At 54.8% G+C, this 25,412-nt stretch overlaps 3 protein-coding genes across 10 annotated transcripts in view; all 3 read right to left on the bottom strand.

Moving 5' to 3' along the window:
• Nucleotides 1-1,631, bottom strand: part of MLPH (melanophilin) — a 28,325-nt gene extending 26,694 nt beyond the window's left edge. For 3 of the 8 annotated variants that reach the window (XM_051786776.1, XM_051786777.1, XM_051786783.1), the window contains exon 1: nt 1,121-1,627. In XM_051786776.1, the coding sequence (XP_051642736.1) occupies nt 1,121-1,230 (110 nt within the window). In that variant the 5' untranslated portion in view covers nt 1,231-1,627. Of the gene's footprint in view, nt 1-1,120 lie in introns of all 8 variants that reach the window. The other 5 variants (XM_051786781.1, XM_051786779.1, XM_051786778.1 and 2 more) reach the window with 5 other exon arrangements.
• Nucleotides 1,632-7,621: 5,990 nt separating this feature from the next.
• On the bottom strand, nt 7,622-22,136 carry LOC127470785 (uncharacterized). The gene is made up of 5 exons (XM_051786647.1): nt 22,102-22,136; nt 21,797-21,861; nt 8,993-9,142; nt 8,669-8,817; nt 7,622-8,407 (listed from the first exon to the last, which is right to left on the bottom strand). Exons 3-5 carry the CDS (start codon nt 9,140-9,142, stop codon nt 7,774-7,776), a joined length of 933 nt encoding a protein of 310 aa, XP_051642607.1. The 5' UTR covers nt 21,797-21,861; nt 22,102-22,136; the 3' UTR covers nt 7,622-7,773.
• On the bottom strand, nt 9,519-24,941 carry LOC127471241 (uncharacterized). Its single transcript, XM_051787986.1, has 9 exons — nt 24,750-24,941; nt 24,326-24,473; nt 24,023-24,087; nt 23,852-23,908; nt 12,224-12,418; nt 11,800-11,947; nt 11,495-11,559; nt 9,994-10,245; nt 9,519-9,713 (listed from the first exon to the last, which is right to left on the bottom strand). The coding sequence occupies exons 1-9, from the start codon at nt 24,939-24,941 to the stop codon at nt 9,519-9,521; spliced, it is 1,317 nt and encodes a 438-aa protein (XP_051643946.1).
• Nucleotides 24,942-25,412: the final 471 nt, after the last annotated feature.

The raw sequence follows: 25,412 nt of genomic DNA, 5'->3' as shown, positions 1-25,412 counted from the left end.
GGCAAAAAAGTAATCAGGGCATTGAAAAATATATGACTGAGAGCTTCTCGTGGCTAATGGTGGAAATGGAGAGGCTCGCAGGACAGCAAGCTTTTGGGGGATGCAGATATCCCAAATGAAGATGATTCCCCACCTTTTCCTTTGGATCTGACAGAGAAACTAATGAGCTCCTGGTCCCCAGGGATTGTCATGGTACCAGCATCAGCCCCGGCTCACAAAGTTCAGGGCTAGGAGTGTCCAAGGGCTCAGTGGGAGAGCAGCACTGCCCGAACCCAGCCTGGGAAAATGGACTATCCCCTTGGGAAAATAACAAGAATTTGGCCAGACACTGAAGAGGGTCACTGCAGCTTCTTGAAATGTGTCTTGAAATGTGAAATCTAATCATTATTAGATTCAATGCCTGACATAGCTAATGAACAAGACCTAAACTCCCACAATTTCTCATGCTCAGAATTTAATCTCATCTGACAGAACATTTTTTAAACAGCACTTCTGGTCAAATGCCCTGTTTGTAAGAACTTAGAAGTTCTTGGAATTTGCTGTTCCTGTGATTTTCAATCTTTTCCCAGTCTGTGGGCCCCTAAAACTTTCCCAGGACGGCACAGCTCCCTGTATAGCATATTTAAGGCTACTACAGTAGGTTTACTACTCCTCTCAGTTATTTTTCCAGGATCCTTCAGGAGCCTGTGGTCACCCAGGACTCACTGAAGACCCCTCCTGCCCCAAACGCACGAGACCTATCACATGAAGCAAAAGCAGGGGAGCCAAATCCCATCCTCTGCTGCAAGATAAGGTCTCGCCTCGAGAGCCCCGCCAACCCCAAGCCCCACAAAGGCATTTCCTGGTATTTGTCCCCATAAAGTGCCGCGGTGTCACCGATCCGCATCGCCGCCGAGGGCACGGTGCCAGTTTGCACCTTTGCCACCCGAACGCGTCACCTTGCCGCTGATAACGTAATCTATCGGCCGTGTTTGACTTGCACAGTCAGGTCCCGGCTGTTCCTCCTCGCCCACAGCCTCGGCACGTTGCTTTATCCCTACAAAACCCGCACGCTGCTTTATCCCTACGACCTGCAGCTGCGGCGCGCTGGAACCGCACGGAGCGGAGAGCCGATACTCACTCCAGCCGTTCCTCCTCTTTTTTCCGCAGATCAAAGTCCCGTTGAACGACTTCCCAAACATGTTTGGCTTCTTCGTCGGTTAGCTTGGAGAGGTCCAGCTTCCTCCCCATCTCGAAGCCGATCCCGTTACTCGCTCCCCTGAGCGCTCGCTGTCCCGCGCCCTGGGATGCTGACGGAGCGGGAAGAGCTCAGCCCCACCTCCGTGGCTGCCCCGTATAAAGGGGCAGAGGCAGAGCTGCGGGCAGGCCAGCCGGCTCCTGGCAGCGCCGCAGCCGCTCTGCCGGGCGAGCCTGCCCGCAGAGACGGCCGGCGAGCAGGGCTGGCACGGTGCCTATCGGCTGCGGGGACTCCTCGCCACCCGGGCGGGCAGCTCTGCCTTCCCCCAGGGTCCTGCCCAGAGCTGCAGACGGCTCAGACCTCGTCCGCCTGGCTGGGGCTACACGAGATGTTTACTCTCTGCCTGCTTTATGCAGGGTGTGTGAGTGAAATGAAGCCTTCAAACGAACACCTCCCCGGGGAAGGCAGGCCACGGGGTTTGGGAGGGAGCTGAGCATTCCCGGGAGGAGCTGTGCCTGCTCACCCGGGGGGACCGGCTCCATCACGGGGAATCTCGCCCCACCACGACCCTCTGCTCCCCAGCTCGCTCTTCTGTGTCTGATCTCACCACACCAATTTTCTCTCCACCAACAGTCTAGGAAGGAAAACTTTAGTGCATCTGCCTTTCCCCCACACCAGAACCTGGCTTCTGGCGTTGCTCTGACAGCAATTTGGGAAGCTGAGCTTTGCTTGTGGCAAACAGCTTAATTAGGACAGAGCGCTCCCCTCGTTCACCGCGAGCAAGAAAAGACGGTTTGACAGGATTTTAAGAAAAGTGCTAAACACATCACATAGCCAAAGAGATATATATTGCAATAATCTGACTACCAGGGCTGTTCTCTTGCTCTCTGTGTCTAAGCAGGACCCTGGATATTAAAATAAACACATTTCTCATCTTCATCCCAGCAAATATTGATGCAACTCACATTTTTTTTTCTCCCTGACAGTAATGTAAAGAGGGACCAAGGGGGCAAGACCGAAGAAGAAAACTATCCTGCCTGGTGGGACTAAGATCCCTGCTGCCACCCACTCTGCTTGCCCAGGGGTACATGGAATTAATTATCCACCCTGGTAACTCATTTGAAACAAAGATTAAACTCTATGAACAGAGCATTTTGAATCCGAACTTGGATGAATTTTGCGCAGAAAAAGTGATGATTACAGACGCAGTATTTGAGCCTGGATATCAGGGACACATGATCTTCACTGGAAGCCAGAAATTGATTTCAGCTCCTCTTCCAGCTGAGATACAGTCCCGACAAAAGCAATTAGTTTATTGGCAGGAGCCAGACACCGCTTGGGCTGCTCCTTATGTAAGCTTATATTTGAGAGCCCTTGCGCGCCCCACTGCATCCAAACAGGGAGCGGGTCAATAGATACTAATTAACATCACAATGAGACCCTGTTCCCGGGCTAGTCAGTACAATCACGCCAGGAACTCAAACACTGCTCGGATCTGGATATTTTCTTCTCCAAAAGGATGAAGGTGCATAAAATCAAAAAGATGTGGCCTGCTATGCAATGGAAATATGAAAAGTGCAAGTGCTCAGCAGTGCCAATACCCCCAAAAAATGCTGGTTTACCAGAAAATCACTGTGTGGGAAATGTCCCTGGTGCAGGTCCACAGAATAATTTCCAAGTATTCCATTGGCCTGGGAACTGAGTCTCTTTAGGGAAACTCTCCTCCATCAGCTCACTGGTGTGTGTAACAGCAGAGATTTCTTTTTTCTTCTTTTTTTCCTCCTCTTTTCTTTTTCCTCTTTCAAAGGAGTTTGTTGGGTTTTGTAGCAGTTCAGATCCAGCAATCACCATCGCTTATTCTCTGCTTTGGGAAGGACAATTAAACCTGCCTGCCCACAGCTCCCTCTCCCATCATACAGCCATGAATAAAGGCTCCCAAATCTTACAAACTCATGAAAAAGAGAAAACCCACACCCAGAACCACTCAGGCAGACACTATCACATGGAAGTGTTCAAAAAATGTGTAGATGTGGCACCTGGGGCACAGTTTAGTGGTGGAGCTGGCAGTGTTAGCTTAATGGTTGGACTTGATCTTTATGATTCTATCTTGTAGAGCCAGACAATGTTATATGTGTGCCTAAGTCTGCCAGCACCTGCAGTGACCACATGTGCATGGGGTGGAAGTCAGGAACAGGGATGTAAAGGCAAAGTTATGTGTTTCCTAATAGCTGGAGGCTCAGATTGGTGTTGAGTCCAGTTGAGTTGGGGATCTGGGCACCCTTGTGGCAAAACAGGAGAGGCAAATGCCACAAGCTAAGCCTCTCCTGGGAAACCAGGTATAGATGGATTTCAGGCTCCATTTCTGATTTTCAGTATTGCCAGATGACAAAATAATGGATTTCTGGGATATCTTCTTTAAGAGAAACATGCCTTCTAGCTGCAGGGCTACTCTCTTAAAAATAATAGTCACATGAGTTGCTATCTTTGCAGTTCTTGGTAATCGTTTGTGAGACAACTGTGAGCTGATATATAGGACATGTGGCCTGCACTTTCTCCAGCCATTCGTTTTACAATGTTTTAGCTGATAACTGGAAGTAAATCCATAATCAGAGTTCAACAAAACTGATGGATGAAGATAGTATACAGTTGCTTCTGAAGACAGCAAATGCCACTCCAGCAAAACCAGCCAACACTCTCACTTTCCCATCCTCATTTTCTTCCTGAGAAAGAAGTCCCTCCTCCTCCAAACCAAGGGGCAAAACCCCAACAATTTCTCCATCTATAACAATACCCAGCTTTCCAAACAGCTGCCCTAAGTGCTGCAGAGAGAAGATGTGCCCAGACAAGGTGCTGCAATGATGCTTGGGGTGGTGGGTTGATTTACAATGGCAACAGCTCCAGCTTTGCTCCTCACTTCATGAACTCTGATGGGTGTTTTGGCTCCCATCAACACAGGGTCATCCCAAGCACCCAGCCAAGCTAGGGGAGTTTCCAAAAGCCAGGTGGAGTCAGACCAGGAGCATCCACCAGCAGCCCATCCTCCAGCCCATTTCCAAGCCACAGGCCAGGAGGTCACAGGACCCTTATTCACAGGATCATAACAAAACCAGGAGCTCCAACAAACATGTTGCTGCTGACCTTAGGAATTTCACGGCGGGCTCTGCTCTCCCCCCATCCTCCTGCAATCATCTCCCAGTCATGAGATCTCTCAGAGCTGGGATGGCATTCCTTTTCCCTTCAGTTTCTTGGCAGTTTTACAATGACATCTTACCATCCCCATCACGGTGGAGAAGAACAAGCAGGGCAGGGAAGGGGTGTACAATGGCACTGCTATTTCTGTATGTGACTCATGAGGGATTGCTGTGGGTTTCATCTATTAATAGGACAGTTAAATTATGTTATGGCATGGCCAAAGCTCATTTTGAATGACCCTGTATTCTGTGGGCAGTGACTCTGTGGGGGAAGACCCATGGTAGAGCAGACTGTGCCTGAAGGACTGAACCCCATGGAAAAAATGACCCACATTCCAGCAGCTCATGAAGAATTGTTGCCCATGGGAGGGACTCCATGGAAAGCAGGGGAAGGACTCCTCTCTCTGAGTGGCAGAAACAACTTGTGATGAACTGATCATAACCCCCATCCCCCATCTCCCTGCACTGCTGGGGGGGGCAGGTGTGTTTAGGATTTATTTTACTTCTCATTATCCTGCTCTGATTTTGTTAGTAATAGATTTAATGAATATCCCCACTTCAAGTCTGTTTGCTTGTGATGGTAATCAGTGAGTGATCTCTCACAGTCCTTATCTCAACTCATGAACTCTTCATTATGTTTTCTCTCCTCTGTCCAGCTGCAGAGGAGAGTGAGAGAGTGGCTTTGGTGGGTACCTGGCATCCAGCCAGGGTCAACCCACTACAGACCCCAACAACCTCACTTACAGCAAATGGCCACTCAACTTTAATTATTGTGGATAACAATGCTCTGATATCTGTTGCAATTAGAAAACTACTATCAAGGAAGTCTTGAAAACAAAGTTTGCGGATATCAGTTATAGGGTAGAAGCTGTAAGAACATATTCCCTAACCATGTGAAAATTATGGAGTCCTCACAGCCCCCATAGCCCTCAGAGCCTCCACAGCCCTCACAGGCCCCCTCAGACTCCAAAGCCCTTTCAGACCCCATCGCCCTCACTGTTCTCATAGACCCTTTAACCCTCACTGACCTCGCTGACCCCATACCTCTCACAGACCCCATACCCCTCAGAGCCTCCATAACCCTCACAGACCTCAGATCCCATAGCCCTCACTGCCCTCATAGCACCCATAGACCTCACAGATCCCACAGGTCTCTCAGCCCCTCACAGCCCCCAGAACCAGGGGGTGTCTGGGCACAGCCAGAGCCTGACCAGACACCTCACTCATCCCCAGGTGACAGCACCGTGGTGTGGCCATGCCAGATGTGCCCTTCCTGCCCTTTTGCACCCTCCTGAGAATCCTGAGCTTGCTCTGCGCAGCCCTGGTGGGCATCTGGTGCTACCACTGGTGGGGGTGCTTTTCCCTGGATGTTGGTACCCAGACTTTCAGCTGGCACTTGATGCTGATGTTTTCTATTTCGGAGGTGGGGATCACATTTCTTTTGAGGTGTGGGGTCATAATTCCTCTCTTGGTTAGGGAAATTAATTTTGAATCCACACGTTGGCTGGTCTTGGTGAATTTATTTGCTTTTCCTAGTATACAGTGCTATCGTTTGAACTGCTGTTGCTCCAGTGGGAATGGAAAAGCCAAGCTCCAGAGCTTTTTGTCCTGGTACCTTTTCCGTCCTGACACGTTTCCTTTGAGAATTGTGACAGGACGTTTTCCCCTTCGGAGCTGCATTTTGGGTTGTTTGTTATGTACACACCGCCACCTCGTGGAGTGTTGAACAGCGACAGTGGGAACGTCGGCGTGTTCTTGAAAAAGACGTAAATGTACCGGGCTTATCCAAATGGGAAGATCCAAAGTTGAAAACGTCCTCCTCTGCTGCCAAAGGAAATGTGCCAGAACAGAAGAATTTCACCGACCTTCCCTTCCATTTGCAAACTTGTATTTGCACCACAATCAAGTGGGAGTTACTTTTCCTTGCAGCCTGAGAACTGCACACACCACCATGGTACATGGCACTTTCAACCTCTGCTGTAGGTAGCGTGATGCACTTTCAGTCTTGCAGAGTCCAAAAGGTCCATCTACTTCTCACATAGTAAAACACGTCCAGCAAACTGCTCCGTGGAAACTTTGAGGCTTCAGCAGAACCACCAAAGGCCAAGGGGACTTCGGGCACCTTCTCTTCTCGCTGCACACCTGGGCAAGTGTTGCTGAGCACAAGGACCCTTTTCCCCTCTTTCCCAATCCCCTGTGGAAACTGGGCACCAAAAAACACTCCTGAGCCTCTGTGTGTGACAACAGGAATTTTATATTCCCATACTGGGATAAAGGAAAGTGCTTGCAGAGAAGAGGTCTTCCTCGCAGGCTCAGGTGGCCCCAGCACACACAGCTTCCCACATCAACTCTCCAAAGAGCTCTGGCAGCACAGAAACTGCTCCACAGAGCAGGTTTGAAACGCCAGGCTTGAGATAGCGGGGCTGATGTCATTCTTCATACCTCCGAGGGCTGGAACAGGGAGGAACAGAGCCAAGGTCAGAGCCTAGATCTGTGGTGACCTGAGAAACCCCTCCAGCCAGGGCCATCCCACCCGTGGCTGCGGGGGCACAGAGCCTTACGTTGTCAAAGAGTGGCTGGAGCGCCTCAGCCAGCTGCAGGGCTGGTGTCAGATGTCTTTCTCCGAGGACAGAAATTCGAGGACAGTGGCAGTCATCCTGACCAGCTCTCTGTCTGAATCCCACAGGAGCTCGTCAAGGCTTTCAGTCAGGCTGCCCATTCTTTTGGCCTGTGAGGAACACAGTGCTGTGCTGTGAAGCCATGAACGGCTGCACCACCAGTCCCGCTCCGGCGGGGCAGCCCCACCTGCTGCCGTGGGGCCTGGAGGCCAAAGGCCTGTCCCGAGGGACTCGGGCAGCTGAACTGGGAGGCAGCAGAGCTGGGAGCAGCTGCCACAGCTCCTGAAGCCCAGCCAAGCCCAAGTGACTGTGTTCCCCAGCTCCAGGATTCCAGTAGGGCTTCAGCCCCTGATCCCTTCTCACCATCACGGGATCCTGGCTGAGCACCATGAGGCCTCTGAGCACTTGGCAATGCATCTCTGGGCACTCACTCCACAGGTGCCTTGAAAGGATCTGCAGGATGCTTTCACCACACTCAGTCACATCCAGGTACACCAGGACCTGGAAGGCACAGAGCAGTGACGGGGTGCCCAGCTGGGAGGAGCCCAGACTGGCACAGGGCCGGGCCCAGGCAGCAGCACAGGGCGCGGCACCGTCCCGGGCAGCCCTGCCCAAAAGCAGCAGTAGCTCTGCAGAGCCCCTGGGCTCCCTGCCCTGTGCAGGCCACGTGCCCACTCCTCTGTGCCACCGAGCCCTTGGTAGCCTCGGATTCCTTGGCCTTGAGGAGACATGAGGGAAGCTTGAGTGCTGGCAGCAGAGGGACCCAAAATACAGCTGGGGACAAGTGTCACCCCAGCAGGGGAGGGCCTGGGAGGGACAGGAGGACTGGGGTGGAGCACCTGTTGGGGTTGGTGGGAAGGCTGTGTTGGTCCTGGCATTCCTTCCAGAAGGCATCGTCCTCCTCCAGCCTATGCACTGTGTTGAAGAACACCTGGAAGAGCAGATGCACAAAGAGGCTGGGGAAACACTTCCTCACTGTACGTGGGCACCAGGGCAGCTGGAGGGCTGTCCACAGTGCCACGTTTGCCTGCAAAAAAGGAAAACAGCTGGAGACAGCGCTCAGTGCTGAGACATCCACATGGCAAGGCCCGAGCGCGGGAGGGAGAGGCCAGGGGAGACACAGGAGGAGCACCTGGCCTGGTGCCCCTGAACCTGCCCCTAACCCAGGTTTCCAGCCCAGTGCCTGAGGCAGGGAGATGCAGTGCTGGGGGAGGATGAAGAGCTGCCCTGGAGGCGATGTGGGAGTGAGCAAAGTCCAGTTCCAGAAACTCAGAGCCAGGGCAAAGACATCTGTTTCATCCTCATCAGAGGTGCACATGCTGCAGGCTGGCCAGCTTCCCAGGACAAGGGCAAGTATCTCGAGCACTGACTGTGCAGTCCGACTTGAGAAGATGATCGTCCTCCACATGGTCGCAGCAGCTCTGCAGGGTCAAACTCTGTGTCAGCAGGGTCTAAGCCACAGTGCCACGGCCTGGGTAGCTCCCAGTCCCAGGTGACAAACCAACAGCACCCTGAGCAGCAAGGAGGGCGTGTGAGAGCAAGACCCGTGGCTGGCATGCCAGGGCTGGGAAACAGGGGAGTCAAAGGCTCCTGGAACTCTCAGCCTGACAGACACCTGGTATGGGATCTACAGGGGGAGGGGCTGGTGAGCCCTGAGCCCTCGAGGCAGGGGGGCCCCATACCTGTCACATGATGGGGCAGAGCGCAGCAGAGTCACCACCACATCCACGGGGTGTGCCTCGGCCAGATCCAGAAGAGTCTTGTCTAGTCTGTGCTCAGGAGACACACTGGATGTGAGCCACCAGTGGATGTACCTCACGAAGGCTGGCACCTGGAGGGGGCACAGGGGAGATTTGGAGGGCTGCCAACTTGCCCAGCTTCTCCCAAGAAGTGCTTCCCTTCCCACCACACTGTGCTGGCCTCAAAGGCTGAGGGGGCCCAGCGGATCCAGCGTGAGGGGCTGCACAACCCCTGGGGGGCTTGAGCCCTGGCCACAGGCTGCTTACTTTCTTGGGATTGGAGACACCATTTTCCACGAGCAAATCCAGCAGGGCAGCACTGGTTTCAGCACTGTGGAGGTCAGAGTTTGCCATGCCCCCAGTCCCCATGGCAATGGTCTCTTCCCTCCAAATGCACCTGGTGAATTCACAAACCATCTGCAGGAGAAAGGCAGGAAGAGCAGTGCCATGAAAATGTGCCATGGAGAGCTCCAACAGCAGTGCTCGGCTGAGCAGTGACAGCAGGCCCAGCCCAGGGGGGAATGGCTGTAGGTACCTGTGCTGCCCTGCGGAAGCGGCCCCAGGCACAGTCCTGCTCTTCTGTTCATTCTTGGTCTGGATCTGACAAAGAGAGAGCGCAGTCAGAGCTGAGGGGCTGCAGGAGGGGCCAGAGAACACAGCCCAGCCCTGCACTCCACAGGCAGGGCCAGCCCCAGGATGCCCAGTGCGTGGAGCTGCCAGGGGATCAGCCCTGGCCTCTATTCCCTGATCCCTTTCCCTGGGCATGTCCACAAAGGATGGGATGGGAAGAGGCTCAGTCGGCTGCAGCCACCAGTCCTGTGGCCCAGCTCTGCCACTCACCCTCCTCCAGGGGCTGGAACTGCTCCACATCCTCAGGGTGCTGTGCTGGGGCAGGCCCAGGGCTTTCTCCCTCCCCCTCCTTCACCCAGGCCAGCTTGGGCACTCTGGGGGGTCTCTGCTCCATGCCTCTGTCTGGCTCCACGGCTACCTGCAGGAGACATGGCACAGAAAAGCTCTGAGTCACCAAGTCCTGCAGAAGTGCCTTGAAAGCTCCTTCCTGCAACAGAGGAGGTTTGGGAAGGCTCCAGGTCATCAAGTCCCAGAGTCTGGCCAGGAGGGGACACGAGGGAGTTGGAGAGCTGCCAGAGGGAGCAACTTGCCCAGTTTACCCCCGAGAAGTGCTTCCCTTCCCACCACACTGTGCTGGCCTCAAAGGCTGAGGGGGCCCAGCAGAAGGCCCACACAATCCCCGGCCACAGGCTGCTTACTTGAGCAGAGACAACGCTCTCCTCAACAAAGTCCAGACTTGGAGCATCGGCCAGGCACTGAACAGGTTTGCTGTCGGTGTTCATCAGCTCATCGGTCACCGCGGTGTCCCAGGTTGCTGTGCCATCAGTAGCCACGGTGCCGACATCAGGCTTTGCCTTGAGCTCCTTCGGCGTGGGGTCAGGCTGTGCCATGACCTCGGTTGGTGTTATGCTGGTCTTTCTACGCCGAATGCCCAAGAATTTCAGAAAGGCCTGCAGGAAAACAAAGGGCAGGGAAGGGAGGAATGTGCCATGGAGAGCTTCAACAGCAGTGCTCGGCTGAACAGTGACAGCAGGCCCAGCCCAGGGGAGAATGGCTGTAGGTACCTGTGCCGCCCTGCAGAAGCGGCCATGGGCGTGGTCCTGCTCTTCTGTCTGGACCCGGCCTGGATCTGGTAAAGAGAGAGCGCGGTCAGAGCTGAAGGGCTGCAGGAGGGGCCAGAGAACACAGCCCAGCCCTGCACTCCACAGGCAGGGCCAGCCCCAGGATGCCCAGTGCATGGAGCTGCCGAGGGATCAGCCCCGGCCCCTATTCCCTGAGCTGCCGAGGGATCAGTCCCGGCCCCTATTCCCTGCTCCCTTTCCCTGGGCATGTCCATAAAGGATGGGATGGGAAGAGGCTCAGCCAGCTGCAGCCACCAGTCCTGTGGCCCAGCTCTGCCACTCACTGTCCTCCAGGGGCTGGAACTGCTCCACATCCTCAGGGTGCTGTGCTGGGGCAGGCCCAGGGCTTTCCTCCTCCCCCTCCTTCACCCAGGCCAGCTTGGGCACTCTGGGGGGTCTCTGCTCCATGCCTTTTTCTGGATCCATGGCTACCTGCAGGAGACATGGCACAGAAAAGCTCTGGGTCACCAAGTCCTGCAGAGGTGCCTTGAAAGCTCCTTCCTGCAACAGAGGAGGTTTGGGAAGGCTCCAGGTCATCAAGTCCCAGAGTCTGGCCAGGAGGGGACATGAGGGAGTTGGAGAGCTGCCAGAGGGAGCAACTTGCCCAGTTTACCCCCGAGAAATGCTTCCCTTCCCACCACACTGTGCTGGCCTCAAAGGCTGAGGGGGCCCAGCAGAAGGCCCACAGAATCCCTGGCCACAGGCTGCTTACTTGAGCAGAGACAACGCTCTCCTCAACGAAGTCCAGACTTGGAGCATCGGCCAGGCGCTGAACAGGTTTGCTGTCGGTGATCATCAGCTCATCGGTCACCGCGGTGTCCCAGGTTGCTGTGCCATCAGTAGCCACGGTGCCGACATCAGGCTTTGCCTTGAGCTCCTTCGGCGTGGGGTCAGGCTGTGCCATGACCTCGGTTGATGTTATGCTGGTCTTTCTACGCCGAATGCCCAAGAATTTCAGAAAGGTCTGCAGGAAAACAAAGGGCAGGGAAGGGAGGAATGTGCCACGGAGAGCTCCCACAGCAATGCGTGGCTGAGCAGTGACAGCAGGCCCAGCCCAGGGGAGAATGGCTGTAGGTACCTGTGCCGCCCTGTGGAAGCGGCCATGGGCATGGTCCTGCTCTTCTGTCTGGACCCGGCCTGGATCTGGTAAAGAGAGAGCGCAGTCAGAGCTGAGGGGCTGCAGGAGGGGCCAGAGAACACAGCCCAACCCTGCACTCCATAGGCAGGGCCAGCCCCAGGATGCCCAGTGCATGGAGCTGCCGGGGGATCAGCCCTGGCCCCTATTCCCTGCTCCCTTTCCCTGGGCATGTCCATAAATGATGGGATGGGAAGAGGCTCAGCCGGCTGCAGCCACCAGTCCTGTGGCCCAGCTCTGCCACTCACCGTCCTCCAGGGGCTGGAACTGCTCCACATCCTCAGGGTGCTGTGCTGGGGCAGGCCCAGGGCTTTCCTCCTCCCCCTCCTTCACCCAGGCCAGCTTGGGCACTCTGGGGGGTCTCTGCTCCATGCCTTTTTCTGGATCCATGGCTACCTGCAGGAGACATGGCACAGAAAAGCTCTGGGTCACCAAGTCCTGCAGAGGTGCCTTGAAAGCTCCTGCAACAGAGGAGGTTTGGGAAGGTTCCAGGTCATCAAGTCCCAGAGTCTGGCCAGGAGGGGACATGAGGGAGTTGGAGAGCTGCCAGAGGGAGCAACTTGCCCAGTTTACCCCCGAGAAGTGCTTCCCTTCCCACCACACTGTGCTGGCCTCAAAGGCTGAGGGGGACCAGCAGAAGGGCCACACGATCCCCGGCCACAGGCTGCTTACTTGAGCAGAGACAACGCTCTCCTCAACAAAGTCCAGACTTGGAGCATCGGCCAGGCGCTGAACAGGTTTGCTGTCGGTGTTCATCAGCTCATCGGTCACCGCGGTGTCCCAGGTTGCTGTGCCATCAGTAGCCACGGTGCCGACATCAGGCTTTGCCTTGAGCTCCTTCGGCGTGGGGTCAGGCTGTGCCATGACCTCGGTTGATGTTATGCTGGTCTTTCTACGCCGAATGCCCAAGAATTTCAGAAAGGTCTGCAGGAAAACAAAGGGCAGGGAAGGGAGGAATGTGCCATGGAGAGCTTCAACAGCAGTGCTCGGCTGAGCAGTGACAGCAGGCCCAGCCCAGGGGAGAATGGCTGTAGGTACCTGTGCCGCCCTGCAGAAGCGGCCATGGGCATGGTCCTGCTCTTCTGTCTGGACCCGGCCTGGATATGGCAAAGAGAGAGCGCAGTCAGAGCTGAGGGGCTGCAGGAGGGGCCAGAGAACACAGCCCAGCCCTGCATTCCACAGGCAGGGCCAGCCCCAGGATGCCCAGTGCATGGAGCTGCCGAGGGATCAGCCCCGGCCCCTATTCCCTGAGCTGCCGAGGGATCAGCCCCGGCCCCTATTCCCTGGACCCTTTCCCTGGGCATGTCCATAAAGGATGGGATGGGAAGAGGCTCAGCCGGCTGCAGCCACCAGTCCTGTGGCCCAGCTCTGACACTCACCCTCCTCCAGGGGCTGGAACTGCTCCACATCCTCAGGGTGCTGTGCTGGGGCAGGCCCAGGGCTTTCCTCCTCCCCCTCCTTCACCCAGGCCAGCTTGGGCACCCTGGGGGGTCTCTGCTCCATGCCTTTTTCTGGATCCATGGCAACCTGCAGGAGACATGGCACAGAAAAGCTCTGGGTCACCAAGTCCTGCAGAGGGGCCTTGAAAGCTCCTTCCTGCAACAGAGGAGGTTTGGGAAGGCTCCAGGTCATCAAGTCCCAGAGTCTGGCCAGGAGGGGACACGAGGGAGTTGGAGAACTGCCAGAGGGAGCAACTTGCCCAGTTTACCCCCGAGAAGTGCTTCCCTTCCCACCACACTGTGCTGGCCTCAAAGGCTGAGGGGGCCCAGCAGAAGGCCCACACAATCCCCGGCCACAGGCTGCTTACTTGAGCAGAGACAATGCTCTCCTCAACGAAGTCCAGACTTGGAGCATTGGCCAGGTGCTGAACAGGTTTGCTGTCGGTGATCATCAGCTCATCGGTCACCGCGGTGTCCCAGGTTGCTGTGCCATCAGTAGCCACGGTGCCGACATCAGGCTTTGCCTTGAGCTCCTTCGGCGTGGGGTCAGGCTGTGCCATGACCTCGGTTGGTGTTCTCCCGGTCTTTCTACGCCGAATGCCCAAGAATTTCAGAAAGGCCTGCAGGAAAACAAAGGGCAGGGAAGGGAGGAATGTGCCATGGAGAGCTTCAACAGCAGTGCTCGGCTGAGCAGTGACAGCAGGCCCAGCCCAGGGGGGAATGGCTGGAGGTACCTGTGCCGCCCTGCAGAAGCGGCCATGGGCATGGTCCTGCTCTTCTGTCTGGACCCGGCCTGGATCTGGTAAAGAGAGAGCGCAGTCAGAGCTGAGGGGCTGCAGGAGGGGCCAGAGAACACAGCCCAGCCCTGCGCTCCACAGGCAGGGCCAGCCCCAGGATGCCCAGTGCATGGAGCTGCCAAGGGAGCAGCCCTGGCCCCTATTCCCTGCTCCCTTTCTCTGGGCATGTCCACAGAGGGTGGGATGGGAAGAGGTTCAGCCGGCTGCAGCCACCTGTCCTGTGGCCCAGCTCTGCCACTCACCCTCCTCCAGGGATTGGACCTGCTGCATCTCTTCAGGCTGCTGTGCAGGGGTAGTCCCAGGGGCTCCGTTGTTCTTCTTCCTCCTGAGAACCCTGCACACGCTGAAGCGTCTCCCTGCCATCCTACAGTTGGGCCTCAAGGGCACCTGCTGCAGGGATTGGAGACGCCAGGGAAAAGCTCTGGGGCACGAAGCCCCAGAGAATGGCCTCGATGGCACCTGCCACAGGGATTGGAGACACCGCAGAAAAACTCCGGGTCACCAAGTCCCGCGGTCTGGCCTCGAGGGCGCTTGAACCACAGAGAAGACTCCAAAAAGCTCCGGATCAGTAAGGAACGAGTTGGCTGCACGGGGGCTCCGCACAGCACCGCTCTGTCCCGTCTGTCCCGTCGCACGCTCCGAGGAGCACTGAGGCGTGGCCACCTCACCACCAGTATTAAGTCATCACGTGTCACAAAGGGCCCTGTGACACCCTGCCCCGTGCCATCCATTGGCAATGCCCACCATGTCACAAAGGGCCCTGTGACACACTGCCACGTGCCCTGGGGCCTCCCCCAGCCTGGCCAACCTGCCCCAGGTCGGAAGGAATCTGTTTTCCAAAGTATCTAAGACAGCTGGAAATGAACTTTATGCCCGGCTCAAAAACTTAGCAAACCCTCCCCTGCTGTGCCTGCCCAAAGCAGCACAAGGAGCCCCCTCAGCTGCTGACACAGCCACAGTAGGAAGGCCACGGGGCCTCCACAGAAGCTGGCACAGGCTCCTTGGGAGAAGTCCTGGCTGGTGGCCCTCTTGAACTCAGGGCTGTGACACACAGAAGGAACCTGTGGGCAAGAACACCAATGCTGCTCTGACCCCATTGGCCGGGGCTGCACCAAAATCAGCAGCTCCGGCAAGTCCCCGCCCAAGGAGACCTGCCACTGCCCCGAGTCCTGGCAGGACAAAGCTACACCCTTATGGTCCCATTAGCCAAAGGCACAAGCAGACATGAGCCAAGATGGTACAGTTTTTTTAGATATTAAGATCAAATAACTGTTTTTCAGTACTCTTTTTTTAGAGCACTGCTAATTAAGTTTGCATGAAATGATGACCAAATAAAAGAGAAAACTTAAACTGCTGTGGAGTCAGAGAGATATATTCCATCAGCACATTCAGCATCTCTCAACTACCTCATGGCAGCTTCAAAGGAGAGAAAAACAGCTTCTAGAAGGTTTTTTTAAATTTTCTTAGAAGGAAAATTTTCAGTGTAAAAATATTACTTCTCTTATGAACACTGGGAATGTTGTTCAAAAAGAATAAGAGTATATGTGTTTAGTTCACTAAAAAAAAAACAAACGAGAAACAAGAATGAAGAAACAAAACTTATTTTTAATCTTACTTCAAAAACACAACAATGGATCAGTTATCCTATCACCAACCATGGCCAACAGCAGGTGTCAGGTATAGTTCAAACCTATACTGGTATTTTCCCACTCTCCAGATAGACAGAACTGGTCTCTGTAGGTGACTTAGAATCAATCAGCCTATGTATAGTGTGACTGAAAATAGTGACATGCACATGGTTTGTACCAGGAATAATTTTAATATTAGCTAAACAGATAATTCCTAAATGCCAGATTAGACACATTTTCATTTATTCATCTATACTCATTTATTTTGAATAAGTATTTCAGGAATGCAAAACAAACTTACTCGTTCTTTTGAAAATGCTATATTTTTAAAAAGCAGCAGAGTGGATTAAGAGAAAATAATCCCACCACTGACAAAAGCCAGATGGAAGCAAGAATGCAAAATATTTGTGTTAATAGCATTTTGCTGGAAAATCACAAACCTCTCTACAAAAAGTAAGATATTTGGTGCTCATACACGGAGTCTGTGAGCTGCAAAGGTTAGTGAAGAGAGCAGTGCAACATCACAAAAAGCAACAATGAGGATGGCTGTGCAGGATACTGTGCTGCTCCTCCTGAAGGTTCTGTACTTTCTCTTCTCTGTGTTTGCTTACAAGCACATCCCATAAAACTGCCTTTACACCTGAACTAGTCTGAAGTTTCCAACATACAAATTACTTTTGTTTTCAATTTGTCTCCTGAACCCATTATTCTACCATTACTGCTGTTATCCTGCAGGTGTAAACCCAGTTTAGAGTATTCCACTTACTCCCATCCCCACCTTTCATGGTGTCATCTCTGGTATCAGCCCCAGCCCTGCATCACAGTTCACATTGCTCACTGCTGAACAGTGAAGTTGAAAGAGCTACATGGGGGAATCAACAATATTTATGAGTACCAAACCCCTGCATTGAAGCTGACCACAAAAAAGCCAAAAATAAACATTTATATCTCTATTTTTAAGCTTAAGCTTTAAAGCCTGGTTCTCAGAATGATGGATCCTGTGTATTTCCCAGGAAGACAGGTGGCTATGCAAAAATTCAGAATTGGGAAGAAAAGTGTCACTTGATATAGCATTATGTTAAGTGCTTGGAAGATGCTGGCTCTGGCCTGCTTAATACAGGAAGGTATTCTGCAAGTGTCTGGAATATGCAATAACATTCTAATGTTTACCCTGATTTTCAAATAGGCCCTCAGAAAAAAACAGACAACAGTCAAATCCCCCTCTACTGCTACCATCACTAATACAAATAAATATTTTGCAGTATAGCTAAAATATCAGGGCAGGTCCTTGAGAAAGAATACAAGTCTTTTTTTCCTACTGAAAGCCTGCATATTATTTTGATGAATTATATGTCAGAGATTTGCTTGGCTGGTCCAACAACGTGAGGGAATGCTTTCTCTGCTATAACTAGAAAAATGGTTATTCCTATTCAGCAAATTAATTATGCCTTTGCTTTCCTCTGAGGAACTCGCTTTGGAAGGGGGTTAGGCAACACCTTAAAAATAACACAGGCTGGATACTTTTTTTATTCTCTGGGAAGGTCTGTTTTAGTAGACATCACTCTGAGTAAACACTGGAAAGAGAATCTGACTGTTTTAATGCTCAAAATAACTAAAGTTAAAATATTAAATAACAGTTTATAAGCACAAGTAATCTATGTGTAGAATACTGGTGACAACTTTCACAACACAGAGAAGCTGGGACATGTAATGTCAGATGTAACTAGGAAATACCTTCACAGAATACATGTTGTTAATTATATCAGTGTAGCTCTAGGTTCCCAATGCTTTGCTCACATCAAAATTTTACCTGCAAGTTAAATACAGCAGATGGTGTTCCTTTTTTCAATCCAGAAGTAGTTCATGATCATTCACAAAATAACAAACAGGAACACAACAGTCACTGCTAGAGAACTACTAACTACTGAATGCCATTAACAGCTGCTGTATCTCTTTCACATCAGAAGTAGTTAAGTTTTTTCCTATGCACACCCAGGAGGAGCTAGTTTATTTAGGGTGAGACACAGGCTTTGCCCTTCTCCTGCCTAAGCACCATACACATTTTGGCACTCAGGTCTCAGTTCAGACTTCAAGCAAAATGTTTTGCATTGGAGAAATACTCTTTTCGAGTCTCAGCTGTACTCCCAAAGTCTGAATGGAAACACGGAAAGTTCAGGCTTCTCCGTGGATTTTGGCTGGTGCCTAAGATTTCAGGGTATTTTTACTTCTCTTAAAATTAAATCCATAGTCTTAAGACTCTTGACTACACAAGGTCTCTAAACTCCCCTCAAATTTGCTAAAATTGCAAACAATATTGTGTAGAGAGGACTAAAAGTTTGTGGAGTATCAGTTATAGGGTAGAAGCTGTAAGAACATATTCCCTAATCATGTGAAAATTATGGAGTCCTCACAGCCCCCATAGCCCTCAGAGCCTCCACAGCCCTCACAGGCCCCCTCAGACTCCAAAGCCCTTTCAGACCCCATCGCCCTCACTGTTGTCATAGACCCTTTAACCCTCACTGACCTCGCTGACCCCATACCCCTCACAGACCCCATACCCCTCAGAGCCTCCATAACCCTCACAGACCTCAGATCCCATAGCCCTCACTGCCCTCATAGCACCCATAGACCTCACAGATCCCACAGGTCTCTCAGCCCCTCACAGCCCCCAGAACCAGGGGGTGTCTGGGCACAGCCAGAGCCTGACCAGACACCTCACTCATCCCCAGGTGACAGCACCGTGGTGTGGCCATGCCAGATGTGCCCTTCCTGCCCTTCTGCACCCTCCTGGGAATCCTGGGCTTGCTCTGTGTGGCCCTGGTGGGCATCTGGTGCTACCACTGGTGGGGGTGCTTTTCCCTGGACGTTGGTACCCAGACTTTCAACTGGCACTTGATGCTGATGTTTTCTGTTTTGGAGGTGGGGATCACATTTCTTTTGAGGTGTGGGGTCATAATTCCTCTCTTGGTTAGGGAAATTAATTTTGAATCCACACGTTGGTTGGTCTTGGTGAATTTATTTGCTTTTCCTAGTATACAGTGCTATCGTTTGAACTGCTGTTGCTCCAGTGGGAATGGAAAAGCCAAGCTCCAGAGCTTTTTGTCCTGGTACCTTTTCCGTCCTGACACGTTTCCTTTGAGAATTGTGACAGGACGTTTTCCCCTTCGGAGCTGCATTTTGGGTTGTTTGTTATGTACACACCGCCACCTCGTGGAGTGTTGAACAGCGACAGTGGGAACGTCGGCGTGTTCTTGAAAAAGACGTAAATGTACCGGGCTTATCCAAATGGGAAGATCCAAAGTTGAAAACGTCCTCCTCTGCTGCCAAAGGAAATGTGCCAGAACAGAAGAATTTCACCGACCTTCCCTTCCATTTGCAAACTTGTATTTGCACCACAATCAAGTGGGAGTTACTTTTCCTTGCAGCCTGAGAACTGCACACACCACCATGGTACATGGCACTTTCAACCTCTGCTGTAGGTAGCGTGATGCACTTTCAGTCTTGCAGAGTCCAAAAGGTCCATCTACTTCTCACATAGGAAAACATGTCCAGCAAACTGCTCCGTGGAAACTTTGAGGCTTCAGCAGAACCACCAAAGGCCAAGGGGACTTCGGGCACCTTCTCTTCTCGCTGCACACCTGGGCAAGTGTTGCTGAGCACAAGGACCCTTTTCCCCTCTTTCCCAATCCCCTGTGGAAACTGGGCACCAAAAAACACTCCTGAGCCTCTGTGTGTGACAACAGGAATTTTATATTCCCATACTGGGATAAAGGAAAGTGCTTGTAGAGAAGAGGTCTTCCTCGCAGGCTCAGGTGGCCCCAGCACACACAGCTTCCCACATCAACTCTCCAAAGAGCTCTGGCAGCACAGAAACTGCTCCGCAGAGCAGGTTTGAAACGCCAGGCTTGAGATAGCGGGGCTGATGTCATTCTTCATACCTCCGAGGGCTGGAACAGGGAGGAACAGAGCCAAGGTCAGAGCCTAGATCTGTGGTGACCTGAGAAACCCCTCCAGCCAGGGCCATCCCACCCGTGGCTGCGGGGGCACAGAGCCTTACGTTGTCAAAGAGTGGCTGGAGCGCCTCAGCCAGCTGCAGGGCTGGTGTCAGATGTCTTTCTCCGAGGACAGAAATTCGAGGACAGTGGCAGTCATCCTGACCAGCTCTCTGTCTGAATCCCACAGGAGCTCGTCAAGGCTTTCAGTCAGGCTGCCCATTCTTTTGGCCTGTGAGGAACACAGTGCTGTGCTGTGAAGCCATGAACGGCTGCACCACCAGTCCCGCTCCGGCGGGGCAGCCCCACCTGCTGCCGTGGGGCCTGGAGGCCAACCTGTCCCGAGGGACTCGGGCAGCTGAACTGGGAGGCAGCAGAGCTGGGAGCAGCTGCCACAGCTCCTGAAGCCCAGCCAAGCCCAAGTGACTGTGTTCCCCAGCTCCAGGATTCCAGTAGGGCTTCAGCCCCTGATCCCTTCTCACCATCACGGGATCCTGGCTGAGCACCATGAGGCCTCTGAGCACTTGGCAATGCATCTCTGGGCACTCACTCCACAGGTGCCTTGAAAGGATCTGCAGGATGCTTTCACCACACTCAGTCACATCCAGGTACACCAGGACCTGGAAGGCACAGAACAGTGACAGGGTGCCCAGCTGGGAGGAGCCCAGACTGGCACAGGGCTGGGCCCAGGCAGCAGCACGGGGTGCGGCACCGTCCTGGGCAGCCCTGCCCAAAAGCAGCAGTAGCTCTGCAGAGCCCCTGGGCTCCCTGCCCTGTGCAGGCCACGTGCCCACTCCTCTGTGCCACCGAGCCCTTGGTAGCCTCGGATTCCTTGGCCTTGAGGAGACATGAGGGAAGCTTGAGTGCTGGCAGCAGAGGGACCCAAAATACAGCTGGGGACAAGTGTCACCCCAGCAGGGGAGGGCCTGGGAGGGACAGGAGGACTGGGGTGGAGCACCTGTTGGGGTTGGTGGGAAGGCTGTGTTGGTCCTGGCATTCCTTCCAGAAGGCATCGTCCTCCTCCAGCCTATGCACTGTGTTGAAGAACACCTGGAAGAGCAGATGCACAAAGAGGCTGGGGAAACACTTCCTCACTGTACGTGGGCACCAGGGCAGCTGGAGGGCTGTCCACAGTGCCACGTTTGCCTGCAAAAAAGGAAAACAGCTGGAGACAGCGCTCAGTGCTGAGACATCCACATGGCAAGGCCCGAGCGCGGGAGGGAAAGGCCAGGGGAGACACAGGAGGAGCACCTGGCCTGGTGCCCCTGAACCTGCCCCTAACCCAGGTTTCCAGCCCAGTGCCTGAGGCAGGGAGATGCAGTGCTGGGGGAGGATGAAGAGCTGCCCTGGAGGCGATGTGGGAGTGAGCAAAGTCCAGTTCCAGAAACTCAGAGCCAGGGCAAAGACATCTGTTTCATCCTCATCAGAGGTGCACATGCTGCAGGCTGGCCAGCTTCCCAGGACAAGGGCAAGTATCTCGAGCACTGACTGTGCAGTCCGACTTGAGAAGATGATTGTCCTCCACATGGTCCCAGCAGCTCTGCAGGGTCAAACTCTGTGTCAGCAGGGTCTAAGCCACAATGCCACGGCCTGGGTAGCTCCCAGTCCCAGGTGACAAACCCACAGCACCCTGAGCAGCAAGGAGGGTGTGTGGGAGCAAGACCCGTGGCTGGCATGCCAGGGCTGAGAAACAGGGGAGTCAAAGGCTCCTGGAACTCTCAGCCTGACAGACACCTGGGATAGGATCTACAGGGGGAGGGGCTGGTGAGCCCTGAGCCCTCGAGGCAGGGGGGCCCTATACCTGTCACATGATGGGGCAGAGCGCAGCAGAGTCACCACCACATCCACGGGGTGTGCCTCGGCCAGATCCAGAAGAGCCTTGTCTAGTCTGTGCTCAGGAGACACACTGGATGTGAGCCACCAGTGGATGTACCTCACGAAGGCTGGCACCTGGAGGGGGCACGGGGGAGATTTGGAGGGCTGCCAACTTGCCCAGCTTCTCCCAAGAAGTGCTTCCCTTCCCACCACACTGTGCTGGCCTCAAAGGCTGAGGGGGCCCAGCGGATCCGGCGTGAGGGGCTGCACAACCCCTGGGGGGCTTGAGCCCTGGCCACAGGCTGCTTACTTTCTTGGGATTGGAGACATTTTCCACGAGCAAATCCAGCAGGGCAGCACTGGTTTAGGCACTGTGGAGGTCAGAGTTTGCCATGCCCCCAGTGCCCATGGCAATGGTCTCTTCCCTCCAAATGCACCTGGTGAATTCACAAACCATCTGCAGGAGAAAGGCAGGAAGAGCAGTGCCATGAAAATGTGCCATGGAGAGCTCCAACAGCAGTGCTCGGCTGAGCAGTGACAGCAGGCCCAGCCTGGGGGTAATGGTTGTAGGTACCTGTGCTGCCCTGCGGAAGCGGCCCCAGGCACGGTCCTGCTCTTCTGTTCATTCTTGGCCTGGATCTGGCAAAGAGAGAGCGCAGTCAGAGCTGAGGGGCTGCAGGAGGGGCCAGAGAACACAGCCCAGCCCTGCACTCCACAGGCAGGGCCAGCCCAGGGATGCCCAGTGCATGGAGCTGCCGAGGGATCAGCCCTGGCCCCTATTCCCTGTTCCCTTTCCCTGGGCATGTCCATAAAGGATGGGATGGGAAGAGGCTCAGCCAGCTGCAGCCACCAGTCCTGTGGCCCAGCTCTGCCACTCACCCTCCTCCAGGGGCTGGAACTGCTCAACAACCTCAGGGTGCTGTGCTGAGGCAGGCCCAGGGCTTTCTTCCTCCCCCTCCTTCACCCAGGCCAGCTTGGGCACTCTGGGGGGTCTCTGCTCCATGCCTTTTTCTGGATCCACGGCTACCTGCAGGAGACATGGCACAGAAAAGCTCTGGGTCACCAAGTCCTGCAGAATTGCCTTGAAAGCTCCTGCAACAGAGGAGGTTCCGGAAGGCTCCAGGTCATCAAGTCCCAGAGTCTGGCCAGGAGGGGACACGAGGGAGTTGGAGAGCTGCCAGAGGGAGCAACTTGCCCAGTTTACCCCCGAGAAGTGCTTCCCTTCCCACCACACTGTGCTGGCCTCAAAGGCTGAGGGGGACCAGCAGAAGGGCCACACAATCCCCGGCCACAGGCTGCTTACTTGAGCAGAGACAACGCTCTCCTCAACAAAGTCCAGACTTGGAGCATCGGCCAGGCGCTGAACAGGTTTGCTGTCGGTGATCATCAGCTCATCGGTCACCGCGGTGTCCCAGGTTGCTGTGCCATCAGTAGCCACGGTGCCGACATCAGGCTTTGCCTTGAGCTCCTTCGGCGTGGGGTCAGGCTGTGCCATGACCTCGGTTGGTGTTCTCCCGGTCTTTCTACGCCGAATGCCCAAGAATTTCAGAAAGGCCTGCAGGAAAACAAAGGGCAGGGAAGGGAGGAATGTGCCATGGAGAGCTTCAACAGCAGTGCTCGGCTGAGCAGTGACAGCAGGCCCAGCCCAGGGGGGAATGGCTGGAGGTACCTGTGCCGCCCTGCAGAAGCGGCCATGGGCATGGTCCTGCTCTTCTGTCTGGACCCGGCCTGGATCTGGTAAAGAGAGAGCGCAGTCAGAGCTGAGGGGCTGCAGGAGGGGCCAGAGAACACAGCCCAGCCCTGCGCTCCACAGGCAGGGCCAGCCCCAGGATGCCCAGTGCATGGAGCTGCCAGGGGATCAGCCCCGGCCCCTATTCCCTGAGCTGCCGAGGGATCAGCCCCGGCCCCTATTCCCTGTTCCCTTTCCCTGGGCATGTCCATAAAGGATGGGATGGGAAGAGGCTCAGCCAGCTGCAGCCACCAGTCCTGTGGCCCAGCTCTGCCACTCACTGTCCTCCAGGGGCTGGAACTGCTCAACAACCTCAGGGTGCTGTGCTGGGGCAGGCCCAGGGCTTTCTTCCTCCCCCTCCTTCACCCAGGCCAGCTTGGGCACTCTGGGGGGTCTCTGCTCCATGCCTTTTTCTGGATCCACGGCTACCTGCAGGAGACATGGCACAGAAAAGCTCTGGGTCACCAAGTCCTGCAGAGGTGCCTTGAAAGCTCCTGCAACAGAGGAGGTTCCGGAAGGCTCCAGGTCATCAAGTCCCAGAGTCTGGCCAGGAGGGGACATGAGGGAGTTGGAGAGCTGCCAGAGGGAGCAACTTGCCCAGTTTACCCCCGAGAAGTGCTTCCCTTCCCACCACACTGTGCTGGCCTCAAAGGCTGAGGGGGCCCAGCAGAAGGGCCACACAATCCCCGGCCACAGGCTGCTTACTTGAGCAGAGACAACGCTCTCCTCAACGAAGTCCAGACTTAGAGCATCGGCCAGGCGCTGAACGGGTTTGCTGTCGGTGATCATCAGTTCATCGGTCACCGCGGTGTCCCAGGTTGCTGTGCCATCAGTAGCCACGGTGCCGACATCAGGCTTTGCCTTGAGCTCCTTCGGCGTGGGGTCAGGCAGGGCCATGACCTCGGTTGGTGTTCTCCCGGTCTTTCTACGCCGAATGCCCAAGAATTTCAGAAAGGCCTGCAGGAAAACAAAGCGCAGGGAAGGGAGGAATGTGCCACGGAGAGCTCCCACAGCAATGCGTGGCTGAGCAGTGACAGCAGGCCCAGCCCAGGGGAGAATGGCTGTAGGTACCTGTGCCGCCCTGCAGAAGCGGCCATGGGCGTGGTCCTGCTCTTCTGTCTGGACCCGGCCTGGATCTGGCAAAGAGAGTGCAGTCAGAGCTGAGGGGCTGCAGCAGGGGCCAGAGAACACAGCCCAGCCCTGCACTCCACAGGCAGGGCCAGCCCCAGGATGCCCAGTGCATGGAGTTGCCGGGGGATCAGCCCTGGCCCCTATTCCCTGCTCCCTTTCTCTGGGTATGTCCACAGAGGGTGGGATGGGAAGAGGCTCAGCCGGCTGCAGCCACCAGTCCTGTTGCCCAACTCTGCCACTCACCCTCCTCCAGGGGCTGGGACTGCTCCACATCCTCAGGGTGCTGTGCTGGGGCAGGCCCAGGGCTTTCCTCCTCCCCCTCCTTCACCCAGGCCAGCTTGGGCACCCTGGGGGGTCTCTGCTCCATGTCTTTGTCTGGCTCCATGGCTACCTGCAGGAGACATGGCACAGAAAAGCTCTGGGTCACCAAGTCCTGCAGAGGTGCCTTGAAAGCTCCTGCAACAGAGGAGGTTTGGGAAGGCTCCAGGTCATCAAGTCCCAGAGTCTGGCCAGGAGGGGACATGAGGGAGTTGGAGAATTGCCAGAGGGAGCAACTTGCCCAGTTTACCCCCGAGAAGTGCTTCCCTTCCCACCACACTGTGCTGGCCTCAAAGGCTGAGGGGGACCAGCAGAAGGGCCACACAATCCCCGGCCACAGGCTGCTTACTTGAGCAGAGACAACGCTCTCCTCAACAAAGTCCAGACTTGGAGCATCGGCCAGGCGCTGAACAGGTTTGCTGTCGGTGATCATCAGTTCATCGGTCACCGCGGTGTCCCAGGTTGCTGTGCCATCAGTAGCCACGGTGCCGACATCAGGCTTTGCCTTGAGCTCCTTCGGCGTGGGGTCAGGCAGGGCCATGACCTCGGTTGGTGTTCTCCCGGTCTTTCTACGCCGAATGCCCAAGAATTTCAGAAAGGCCTGCAGGAAAACAAAGCGCAGGGAAGGGAGGAATGTGCCATGGAGAGCTCCCACAGCAATGCTCGGCTGAGCAGTGACAGCAGGCCCAGCCCAGGGGAGAATGGCTGTAGGTACCTGTGCCGCCCTGCAGAAGCGGCCATGGGCGTGGTCCTGCTCTTCTGTCTGGACCCGGCCTGGATCTGGCAAAGAGAGTGCAGTCAGAGCTGAGGGGCTGCAGCAGGGGCCAGAGAACACAGCCCAGCCCTGCATTCCACAGGCAGGGCCAGCCCCAGGATGCCCAGTGCATGGAGCTGCCGGGATCAGCCCTGGCCCCTATTCCCTGCTCCCTTTCTCTGGGCATGTCCACAGAGGGTGGGATGGGAAGAGGCTCAGCCGCCTGCAGCCACCATTCCTGTGGCCCAGCTCTGCCAC

The sequence above is a fragment of the Manacus candei genome, unplaced genomic scaffold (assembly GCF_025592945.1).
Source record: "Manacus candei isolate 608988 ecotype Guabito, Panama unplaced genomic scaffold, ASM2559294v1 h1tg000023l, whole genome shotgun sequence".
Lineage (NCBI taxonomy): Eukaryota > Metazoa > Chordata > Aves > Passeriformes > Pipridae > Manacus > Manacus candei.
Note: the sequence above shows the minus strand (reverse complement) of the source record. Positions and strands in the feature narration are given on the sequence as shown.